At 41.6% G+C, this 12,491-nt stretch overlaps 1 protein-coding gene across 1 annotated transcript in view; it reads right to left on the reverse strand.

Annotated features, from left to right (window-relative positions):
• Nucleotides 1-393: 393 nt before the first annotated feature.
• Nucleotides 394-12,491, reverse strand: part of LOC149434004 (nuclear factor of activated T-cells, cytoplasmic 2-like) — a gene marked incomplete at its 3' end in the record, with an annotated part of 73,106 nt that continues 61,008 nt past the window's right edge. The window contains exons 7-9 of the mRNA XM_089664233.1: nucleotides 4,921-4,976; nucleotides 4,355-4,481; nucleotides 394-1,047 (exon numbers count right to left, since the gene is read on the reverse strand). Coding sequence (XP_089520359.1) covers nucleotides 394-1,047; nucleotides 4,355-4,481; nucleotides 4,921-4,976 — 837 coding nt within the window. The remainder of the gene's footprint in view (nucleotides 1,048-4,354; nucleotides 4,482-4,920; nucleotides 4,977-12,491) is intronic.

A 12,491-nucleotide genomic window follows, 5' to 3' on the forward strand; every position in this document is an offset into this window, starting at 1 on the left:
AAGCAGAAGGCTGAAAAAAGAAACCAATATAGGCAAACAATGACAAAGCATTACTGGGCAGAGAACAGACAATAAGCAAAGAGCAGTAACCAATCAGATTTAAGACAATATCTAATTGGCTGTCACACTTTGCCAATTATCATTCCTTTTAACCCCCCGGTCACATCAAGCCCGACTTTGAAATCTTGCGACTTACAGTTAGGTCACACGATTTCAAAGTCGGGTGACCTGACGATTTGAGGTGAGATGTGCAAGACATCTGACTAATTTAGAAATCGGTGTGGCTCTGACCAAGTTGTAACCGCACCGATATGACCTCTGTAATTGCAGACAATAGGGTGTGACCCTCCACTTCTACATAAGACCATATTGCCACAAACAGTAGGACCTTACCGTCATCCAGATATGCCTGGTCCAGGTTCTGCTCCTGCTTTACAGTGACACCAGAAGGTAAGATTTCCTTCTGCTCTGCGCCTGGAGGAATGTTTTTCGGAGGCCTCTGGCTGCTGGACTGTTGCTGGATTACTGTTGGGTAGGAACTGGGGCTTATTCTCTGCGCTTGGCTGGGCCGTGGCAGACTAGGAGTGAAGTCGGAGCACATTATGTGCTGAAACTCCTGGTGACTTCCGCACCTCATCTGGTGATTGGTGGGAGAAAAATGAATGACTGGAGATGGCTGCGGGTTGGCTGCAGTATGGACAGGAGAGCCAGCGTGGACCAGAACTGATCTGTGAGCATCGGGGACAGCAATATGTGAGGCCACCAGGGGAGGCTGATGGAAGCCCAGTTGACTGGGGCTAAGACTTTTGCTTCTCTGATAAGCAGCGACTGATGGACTCTGTTGTGGATATCGAGAATCAGGCGATGGAAGACCGGGTCGTACTTGCTGACAGGAGACTAAGTTGGCCACCAGGCAGGATGGAGAATCATTATTCAATGGATGTTGGGAGTAGTAACTCTGTGGAACAGGCCCCACGCCGCTGTGTGCACTGCTGGCCACGATGGGAGAATTGTATTCATCAAGAGGTTCTGTTTTAATGGATGGAACTGAAATGCAAGTAGAAAAATAACATTGTCTATTAGTATGTAATCCAACACAGGAGGAGGAGCTTGCTGGTAATAAAAAGGTGCCAAGGAACAAATGTCTTCATTTACAAAAGGCAAGGCTAAATAATATCACCTGTATTTTTAAGATGTTGCCTACCTAAATCCTAAAATTTTTACATCAATAACAGAAAAAAGACACCTAATAGACAAAAAAACACCATTCCAACATACAAAACAGTCATAACATAACCTTTTCTAACTCCCTGAAGAGGCTGTAGTAATAGTATTCTGATAAAATGACATATTTAGAACAGAGCTGGATGCAGAAGAAGAACTTGTGGCTTTAATATCTTCGTACTGGTGTTGAGTGATCTCCTTGGCTGGTGGCTCAAGTGGGAGCAATTCAAGTGACCCTATCACCAATCAGGAACAGACATTTGAAAAAACGGCATTGTCTATTATCATTTGACTACAATGTTAAATAAAAGGACCATCAAGATCAAAATTGCCAACATCTCTGTAAACTATCAGACAAATCTAAGACCTGCTTCCTGCTTTTATGGATTATGATGTGTAAAACACATAAAGTGGGGATAACTGCTCTCTGTGGTGGAGAAAAGACCAGTCAATATCCACCACACTTTTGCGGAAAGCAACCTCAGAAGCTCCTTGGATCATAGTCACGTCCTGCCTAAGTACTGAGGAAACTGTCTATATGGCTGACATATGAAAGCATTGGGGTTGATTTACTAAAACTGTAGAGTGCAAAATCTGGTGCAGCTGTGCATGGGAGCCAATCAGCTTCTAACTTCAGCTTGTTCAATTAAGCTTTGACAAAAAAAACCCCAAAAAACTGGAAGCTGATTGGTTTCTATGCAGAGCTGCACTAGATTTTGCACTCTCCAGTTTTAGTAAATTAACTCCATTGTGTCCAAAACCAACAAGTCCAGTTGTGCTACGGAGGTAAAGTTAAAGGTAAAGCTCACAAGTAAAGTTAAAGCCAGACCCTAGGCATACATGTACTGGAGCTGTTTTCCTGGTCAAATTTTGTTTGGGAAGTCCTCAGATTTACACAGCTCTGCCAGACAGTCAAATCGGTGACCTTAAGGCCTCATGCACACAGGACATCATAAAAACGCCAGTAGTGTTAAAAATTTGAGTTTTGCCGCGTTTTTGCATTAGCGTTTAGCTGCATTATCATTTTTAGCAATAAATTGCTATAATATTGATAAAAAAAAAGATTGATGAAAAAGCTTGAAGCTCAAAAATGCAGCTAAATTCTGAATTGTCACATTTAACTGCGTTAGAGCATTTTTAACAATGAAAAACGCTTCTTCAAATGCGGTAGTTCTATTTTTGTTTCCAGCCAAAAATCACCCCTGCCAAGAACTGCTGATAAAAGCCTGTGTGTGCATGGACACATAGGATAATATGCTGGGGATGGAAAACGCCTGATGCCCAAAACAGCAGCTGCAAAAACGCCCCGTGTGCATGAGGCCTAAAGCGGAACTGTCATCTGCTTCATGTTAGAGAAATATATATACACACACAAAAGAGAGCTTAATGTCCTTTACTGCAGTTATGCAATACAGCCTGTTCACTTCCCAGCTGATAATGTTTCTCCTCTCCTTCCATCACCACGTTCCTGCCTGGGTGCCTTAAGCCCCATACACACAATGAGAATATTGGACGAATGATCGTCCGTTGTTTTTATGCTAGTCTCATATTGAAAGTGAAGAGGTTACTACAGTTAAGAAAATTCAGAAAGAAAATCTGGAAGTAATGTAATGCATTTGTATTGTATTTTTGGATGAAAATTTGTACTGATTGAACCAAAATCATACATACGATAAAAATGTTCGTGCTTGTCCCTTCAAATAATTTCGGATGGAAGCTGTGTACCAATGATCAGGTTATCGTACGATCGCTTCGAAAGCGGTATTTTTCGTAAGATTTTCTGATCCTGTGTACTACACATTACTGTGCTGATCCAATCTATCCTAAATCAACTTCTAGGGTTACAAGATTCAGGGAAGTGAATTAGTTGCACTAAAACAATACCCTGATGAATAAATAACAATAAATGCTGAATTTTATATCTGTCTAGAATTCACCTTTTAGAAAATTTATGTTACTTTAAAAAGGGATGATGTTCCACGGCCTTGCTGAAAGTGGAAATGAGCTTTATTGCCCCCTTCCCATTCAGATCATGGTTGTGTGCCTTTGTCAACGATTATATGAATAATAATGAATTACACAATGGGGTCAAATAGTCATAGATTAAATCACATGAAAGAGAAAAAACCACTACAATGCATGCAGCCTCTTTAGGATCATGCGTTTCATTAGTCAGCGTATTTCCCTGCTGGCATGAATCATGATGTGAAAGTCTAATGACCACCAACGTGCAGTAAAGTAAGTCGATGTTAAACCACTATACTTGTATACATGGACGAGTGACTCACAAACCAAACATCTGCCCAACAATCAAGTCATTTGTATTTGGTACTGCAGATACGCAAGAAGAAATATAATCTTGCTCATTGCCCTACATATGAACTCTAAGTAGACCAAAGAAAATGCACCAAAACAGCAGAAAAGGCTTTGATTCACCCTTTAAGAGGCGAGTGTCATCCTTGTGTAGCAAGGGCTGCCATGTTGTAGGTGTGATTGGAGTTGTGGGAGGCGGAGGCCTATCACCCAGTAGGGTAATCCCAGCACTGTGTTCCTCGTAAGTCAACAAGGGAACTTACAAAACGGCTGCTGGCCTTCACTGTGCGCAATATGGACACAAAGGACCTTTGCCACAGAGCAGAATGACCATGGGAGAAGCTTAAGGGTTCATGCACACTAGCTTAAAACATGGCAGAAAAAAACACTAATTTTGAACATTGTTTAATTTTTAGGCACATTTAGTGTTTTTTTCTGTCAAAAATGCAAAACAGAACATTTTCTAAACGTTGAACATAAAATATGCCTCTAAACAGCCTAATGGGCATGGAAACATAGGATAACATTAGTTCTACAGGCAAAATGCTAAACTCCTCTAGAAGCAGCGTTTGTTTACGGACAGTGTGTATGGACCCCGCGGTGGAAGTGACCTTTCCTACTTCCAAGCAACATGTTAGTTCCTGGGGCAGCAGCTGAATCTATATGTCAATGCTATTGAAATTTCTCTCCTGAAACTGATGGAGCCCAGAAGTAAGAGAGTGACAGCTTCTGTTTGTAGGTTTCTCACAAGTTCAATATCATCTGATGTATGAAATACAAGTTTTAATGTGAAGCATTCTGGCAGTCATGTACCTACCTGGGTGGTAGGTGAAGTGCTGAGCCTGGCTCCTTTTCCTTTTGCCATTTATAACATAGAAGTTGACTTTCACTGGAGAGGTGATGTGCTTGTTGCGATATTCCGGGACCTCCACGAACAGCATGCTCTAAAATGAGAGAGGAGATTGGAGGCACTCAGTACTCCAGCGGTATGCACAACTGAATCTAATCCATTTTTATAAACACTTTATATAGATTTTTATTTCATCTTTAGGCAATAGATTGAAAGCCTCTCCCCTTGTGGTACATTTCATGCTCAGAGGGCTCTTCTTTGCTAAGTTTCCTGGCAATCAATGCAGTTCTAAGGTTCATGAACAGCTCAATTTTTTTTACTTTTTACCGCAGGAGGCACTTCATGATCATGAACTGTTTTTTTTTTTAATACAAGGAAAACAGAGGTTTGATGCCCTCAGGAATGTGTGTTTTGCACATGAACTACTCCCCTGCCTTTATCATTTAGCAGGATTAGGGATGTCATCTTCTGCAACACATTTGGCTGTCTATCTTTCTAATCTCAAAGGTTTGAACTAGGTTGTTATAACTTACAGGCTGACTTTTGTCTTTATCCACTGTTGCCTCGGTCTCCCAAATTTGCTGGCCATCTAAAACACAAAAACACAGAGCATTTACTCACTGATTAACAATGCTAATAATTTTCAAGAATCATAAGTTTATATTTCATACACTATGTACAAGAAAGAAAGGAGATAAGAGAAGAAGGAGGAAGGGGATGAAAGAAGAAAAAAGAGGAAGGAGATGAAAGAAGAAAAAAGAGGGAGATGGAAGTAGAAAGCAGAAGCAGATGGAAGAAGAAAGAAGAAGCAGATAGAAGAAGAAAAAAAGAGGGAGATGGAAAAAGTAAGAAGAAGGAGATTGAAGAAGAAAGAAGAGGGAGATATCAGAAGAAAGAAGAGGAAGATAGAAGAAGAAAAAAGAGGGAGATAGAGGAAGAAAGAAGAGAGAGATGGATGAAGAAAGATGGGAGAAGAAGGAAGAGGGAGATGGAAGAAGAATGAAGGTATAAGAAGGAGATGGAAGAAGGAATAAGAAGAAGAAGATGAAGAAAGAAGAAGCAGATGGAAGAAGAAAGAGGAAGCAGATGGAAGAAGAAAAAAGAGGGAGATGGAAGAAGAGATAAGAAGGAGATGGAAGAAGGAAGAAGAAGAAGGAGATGGAAGAAGAATGAAGGAAGCAGAAGGAGATGGAAGAAGAAGAGGCAGATGGATGAAGAAAGATGGGAGAAGAAGAAAGAGGGAAATGGAGGAAGGAAGAGGGAGATGGACAAAGAAAGATGGGAGAAGAAGGAAGCAGAATGAAGGTAGAAGAAGGAGATGGAAGAAGAAATAAGAAAAATGGGAGAATAAGGAAGAGGGAAATAGAAGGAGGAAGAGGGAGATGGCCGAAGAAAGAAGAATGAAGGTAGAAGAAGGAGATGGAGGAAGGAAGAAGAAGGAGTTGGAAGAAGAAAGACGAAGGAGATGGAAAAAGAAAGATGGGAGAAGAAGGAAGAGCGAAATGGATGAGAAGAAAGAAGAAGAATGAAGAAGAAAAGAGTAAGAAGAAAGAAGGAGATGGAAGAAGGAAGAAGAAGGAGATAGAAGGAGATGGAAGAAGGAAGAAGAAGGAGATGGAAGAAGAAAGACGAGGGAGATGGAAGAAGAAGGATAGGAGAAAAAGGAAGAGAGAAATGGAAGAAGAAAGAAGGATGAAGAAGAAAGAAGATTGAAGAAGAAAGATGTACAAAGTAAGAAATAAGAAGGAGATGGAAGAAGAAAAAGGACAAAAAAAGAAGATCGAAGGAAGAAGAAAGAAGGAAAAAGATTTCACATAGGAATCCTCTTCAAAACTCAATCATTGGCCTTCCCTGGGTTTGTGGAAACTGTTTACTTGCAGATTAAATAAGAATTATCATGCTGTCAAGTCTATGAACCATTCCAGAGAGCTGTATTTTGTCACTGAAGCCTGTGGCATGTAAACTACAACTAGTGGTAATGGCTCCAGCAAAACTCAGAAATATGACAACCTCATACAGACTTCCAATTGCACTGGCATTGTTTAAATGGCAACCCACTATTTTAGAGGACACATAAAATTTTGACCAGCACACCTTGCAAAAAATGTTTGTTTATTTAGACATCAGGAAAGTATCACCAACCATTTGTAGAACCGCACAGAGCCCCTTCCTCAACACAAATTGGTCTTCATTTTGCTGTGACCTGTGTGCTCCCCAATGCTGGCTGATGACATTCTCTCACTGATGTCTGAATAAAGGTAAACATTTTTTTGCAAGTGGTGTTCTGGTGAAATCTCTCTCCGTGTTTAGATTACAGACAGCAATCTCCTTCCGGCGTTCGCACCCAATCTACAAGTAGCATTAGCCATATAGTATGTGACTGCCACCACTGTATATGCATGCCCTTCTGTTTTAGGGACCATCATACTGCTCATGGGCAGCTCATTCCCTGGCCTTCAACAGAGAACATGCTTTCCCAAGACAGGCTTCTCATTGAAATGTAGGTGAAGGACTGCTCTTGGGTGACTTTAGTAGGCCGCATCATCAGAAAATCTGTGTTCTAGTTTATAGGGGGGGAAGAGGACAGATGGAGGAAGCGATGGCTATCGGTGCATGAAAACTCACTTCTTTGATGGAAATGCGCTAAAATAAAAAATGTTCTATTACAAACCTTTTCTTTCTGAAACTGCCGCAATGTTTTGGGACACTGAACTGGAAGCAGCCCACGGCTCGGGAACTCTGATTTCCCTCCTGGGTTAAATAGCCCTGGCATTCTATACAAGCATCAAAACTGCTCACACAACAATGGCTCCTGGAAAATTGTTACCAGTCCAGAAACTGTTCCCATAAAGTGTGGTTTCACTAAACTAATTATGCTTGACGAGGGTGTTGAAAATGCAAACTCTCCATAGGCCCGAGAAGTAATAGGGTTGGCGGTAAAGCAAAGAGCTGTGAAACGTTAAACACTTGCATTATCCGGCGGACGGGAGCCACAAAGTGCGTCATGCGATCAGTATGAGAAACATAAGTGTGAGAAAAACTGGGTGGAATAAACCAAAATGACACCGTTTCTGGATAACCAAAAGCCTTCACAAAGGCGCAGCTTTCTCTTATCTCATAGGTGAAGCAACAAATTAGGTGTTACTGGCACAATTCAACACTTTCCATTATTTGTGATGAAATGAAAACTATGATGTCAGTCTTTTCGGCTGTCTACACAATCAAGGCTCTTTTTGTTCTTCTTTCTCTTGCCACGGCTGAACTATATCAACACCAATTGCTTGATGAGTTTTGAAATAAAGCAGCCAACATCTCAGTCAATGGTCGCTCCAGTTTCCAATAAGTAGAAGCCACGTCTATACACAAATCTATAAAATCTCCGCTGGGCCTCTCTGAAGATACTTCAAGATTCTACCCTTCTTGACAACAGAAGACACTGTAACCCCTTAAAGTGAAACTAAACTCCCTCAATCACCATTAAAGTGATTCTAAAGACTTGAATGTTTTTTTTCAATTAAATAACAAAAACATTATACTTACCTGCTGTGTGCAGTGGTTTTGCACTGAGCAGCCCGGATCCTCCTCTTCTTGGGTCCCCTGCCAATACTCCTGGCTCCTCCCTCCTGTTGGGTGCCCCCACAGCAAGCAGCTTTGCTATGGGGGCACCCACTGCTCTGTGTGTCCATTCACACAAGTAGCCGCAGTTTGGCCCTGCCCTTCTCTCTTCTCATTGGCACACTGGCTGTGATTGACAGCAGTGGGAGCCAATGGCTCCTGCTTCTGTCCCAGCTAATGAGGAGAGGGAATCCTGGGATAGCCGAGACTCAAGTGCAGATGGCTGGATCGAGAGGGGGCTTAGGTGAGTATTAGGCGGGGCTGGGGGGGATGCTGCACAGAGCAGGTTTTTTACTTTCATCCATAGAATGCATGAAGGTAAAAAACCTTCGGCCTTTAGAACCACATTATTTTTAATCCTTATGCTGCTAGTATTAGTAGATGGGAAGGCAAATAATATTCACTGGATTTAAACTTCTTTTTTTTTTTTTACATACAGTTGCTTCCAGTTTTCTCACCTCGGCTAAAATGATGTCATACATACCAGGAGTCTTCAGGAAGAGCTTTCTCAGCTAAGCACAGCTCCCCATCTGCCTGCCTGAGCAAAGCTTAATTGAACAAGCTGAAGTTAGAAGCCGATTGGCTACCATGCAGAGCTGCACCAGATTCTGAATGCTCCAGTTTTAGTAAATCCCCCCCAAAGTCTCTTAAATTCTGCATTATTGTGCCCACCTCTATCCAAGGTGAAGCAGCAGCAGGAGATGGTAGATGCAGTAAAACTGCCACAGTGATACCAACCTTCCTGGAGAAGCAGAACACAACAGGTTCACTTTAAATTCTAAGTGTTGCTGGATTCTCAAGGACAATTGAGTGCTGTCCATGATACTTTTTTATCTGAACTAATATCCAAATTGTCAGGACACGCTTGGGGTGTGTCCCCCATCATCAAAGTACCGCTTGGACCCTGTAGAAGCGGTACACCACAAAAGCTTGTCCCGAGAATTTGGAAGTCAGTGAAAAGAAAGAAAAGTATTATGGACAGCACACAATTGTTTTTGCTGTAAGTGCACTAATCCGGCTTCAGTCACCTCAATTTGGATTCTCAGAAACTTCACCAGCAAAGCCATCAACCTCCTTTCACTTCCTGCTCCATATTTTATACTCTTATCTTTATATCTGGCTCTGCTGATATTGAGAGTGATGAGTCACTTGACAGCAAGTAATGCGGTTTAGCAGCTAAACTGTACATGCAGCCAAACCACGTGAGATGTAAAAAAGTGCAAACGATATGATTATAAAGCAAATGTTAAAAGCTTTCGAAAGGAGGGAGTTTGTTGGAATTCCCCTCCATACAGATTTACCAAGTTACATTCTTGGGTTTCAGTTTTCAAGAGGGCTGCATTTCCCATTAAAAATATTTTGGGTTGGTCAGTCAGAAAAGGGACATATGTAACCCGTGGCAATATTCTGTGATGAAATGATGCTGACTACAGAAAAGATGGTTGTACTGCCACATGCACTGCAAGACTACCTTTTTTTTTTTTCATTTCCAATAAAAAAGAAATTCCTTCTATAAAAGTAAAATCCAAATGATTACAGATAGAACAAATGGCTCCCTATGATGTGAGCTACACAGGTAACACATGGCATCTAGTAATTACACATGATAACAAAATGCTCCAAATGTGTGTTTTAATCGCAGCATGGTTCTTGACTATTGCCTGTGTATAATATTACATATCTAGAATGAGGAAGAATGTAGCAGTTGTGTTTTTAAACAGAAGTACCCAAGAAAACTATAAATATCTAAGCGAAGATCCAGATGAAAAAAAAAAAATGAAAGTCAGCAGCTACAAAAACTGTAGCTGCTGACTTTTAAAATACAGTCACTTACCTGTCCCTCGGTGTAGCCGTGTGCTCACCACCACTGATTTCACCGGCCGTCTTCTCTCCCCGGCATCTTTAGTTTGGGCACCTGGCTGTGACAGCTTGTGGCTTCATAGCCGGGTGTCCACTGCGCATGCGCAAGAAGCGCAGCACTTTGTGAATGACCCCATAGTCTTCTGGGACCTGTCATGTGTTCTAGAAGACTATGGGGAGGGAGGGGGGGGGGGGGGGACAACTTCCGCTTCTGATAGCCTAGGCAATCACAGCGGAAGTGGGAGCAGGTACTTGTCAAATTCGGGTACCCGCTCCCCAAAGGTGCCAATCCTTAATGGGAAGCGGGGGACAAAGCATTAAATCAGAACTTCCCCTTTTGGGTGGAGCTCCGCTTTAAGTATCAAAGGGGCCAATTCACTAGGTGATAAACACTGCATGAACTTTTTGAGTTAAAATAACTTGTGTGGTATTTATCTCAAAAGTAGTCAATTCACTAAAAAACAAGCGTTATTTACTAAATGAATTAAATATTTATGTTTTGCGATATTTAGCACTTACATTTTTTGTGTTATGTCTGGTGTTGGTTTTTTTTTTTTTGTGTGCAGACAAACACTGCACCAGAAGGCACACAGCAATATTGTGAAACTATGAAAACATTCTAGTGTGCTTTCATTCACAAAAACCATCTCCCTCTGATGAAATGTTACCATTTATTTACAATCCTGAGCTCAGAAGTGAACATTTTCACACGGATACATTGTATACTCATCAAGGATACATTGTATACTCATCACACGGATACATTGTATACTCATCACACAGATACATTGTATACTTTTTACATTCTGGACAGAGCAGAGTTCCCCCATTGTTATTTTGTATATTTCTAAAATACAGCCAGCAAACACCCGGTGATACAATGTACCAATGTGCGTGTTTTTGTAATGAACTGACTTTAATGATTTATCTCATGTTTTTTGGTATTTATCTCACTATTTTAACAAATGTGCGGTATTTACTTTACATTCGATTTTCCACTTTTATGAACTGACTCTTTTATTATCTCATGCAATATTTCTGAAAAATGAGTCGCGTGACCTTCATATCGCATGTGGTAACCTTTGAGTTAATTGGGATCAATTCACTAAAGTAGTTGCTGCGACACGTGGCCATGGAAGAATCGGGTAGTCATGGATGGGTTTTATCTTGTTCCCAAACTGTGGTGTTGGTGCAGATCAACTGCTCCAAAAGGATGGCAGGAAAGTAGATTTCTGTTCATTAGGTCACTGGAATCTGGTCGGGAAGTGGGAAGGTGGGCTACCTGGGCACTCAAGAAATGCACCCGGCTGAGAGCCCAGTTGCCAAAATAAAAGGTGGGGGTCTCAGTGTGCTGGGGGAGCACTGATGAGGTTCTACATCTCCTGTGTTTTATTTGATATACCCCTACAATTAACATGGTTTGTAAAGGATCAAATTTAATTTTAAAAAATAAAAAACATGTTATACTTACCTGCTCTGTGCAATGGTTTGGAGAAGAGCAACCCCGATCCTCCTTTTCTCTGGTCCTCCGCCAGCACTCTTGGCTCCTGCCTCCAGTGTCGTCATAGCAAGCCGCTTCCTATGGGGGCACTTGTGCGTGCTTGTTCCTGTCACACACAGAGCGCGTCTTGCCCCCCCATTGGCTGTGATTGACAGCAGCAGGAGCCAACAGCTACCTTGGCTTTTGGGCACAGCACTAGATTGAGATTGGGCTCAGGTAGGTAGAACGGGTATAAGGGGGGCTGGCAGGAGCTGCATGCAGAAGGTAAAAAAAAAAAAAAAATCTTCAGCCTTTAGAAGATCCTCTTCTAGACTTCAAGGGCTGCTGTAGAGATGTTTTTGAACTGAGAACGCTGCCTTGTTCCCTTACCATTTGATGGTAATCCCTCATCATGCATTAAAGTGGTAGTAAAGTCATTTTTTCATGTTTTACCTACAGGTAAGCTTTTAATAAGGCTTACCTGTAGGTACTGTAAGTATCTCCTAAACGTGCACTGTCTTGGTGATATTTACTTCAGCAGAGCTGGCGTTGTCACCGGTGCATACACACTGTGCTCTCAATGGATGACGTGCCATCCATTGAGAGAGCCATGCCGCAGCCTGAGAGAGTGACGTCACCTTGGCTCGGCTAGTCAAACGGCCGCAGTCCAGGAACCCGGAAGGCTGGGTGACGATGGAAGCCTCGGGGAGCCGAGACCGCTTCATTTTCAGGTAAGTCTTTCATAATGTGCTAGTATGCAATGCATACTAGCACATTATGCTCTTAACTTGCTCTTAACTTGCAGGGAGAAGATTGTTTTTTTGCAGTTTACTACCGCTTTCAAAAGTAAAAAAAAAAAAGAAGATATATATATATATATATATATATATATATATATATATATATATAAATCCTTGTATTTATTAAACAAATGCTGTGCAGATTTATGCAGCAGTACATAGTGTACATACAAGCACATATACACATGCACCGGGGACAATCTTGAATGTGATAAAAAATCCACATATGCACAAGAAACACACACTAACTCCAAGAATGACGATGTCCCTGTCTGGCAGTAAACTTCGGGCCCCAGCAAAGGCAAGCAAATGTGCTAACCACTATAGCACAGTGCAGTAAAAAGAACAG

The sequence above is a fragment of the Staurois parvus genome, unplaced genomic scaffold, assembly GCF_062004578.1.
Source record: "Staurois parvus isolate SC_StPar_1 unplaced genomic scaffold, SC_StPar_1.0 ptg001862l, whole genome shotgun sequence".
Lineage (NCBI taxonomy): Eukaryota > Metazoa > Chordata > Amphibia > Anura > Ranidae > Staurois > Staurois parvus.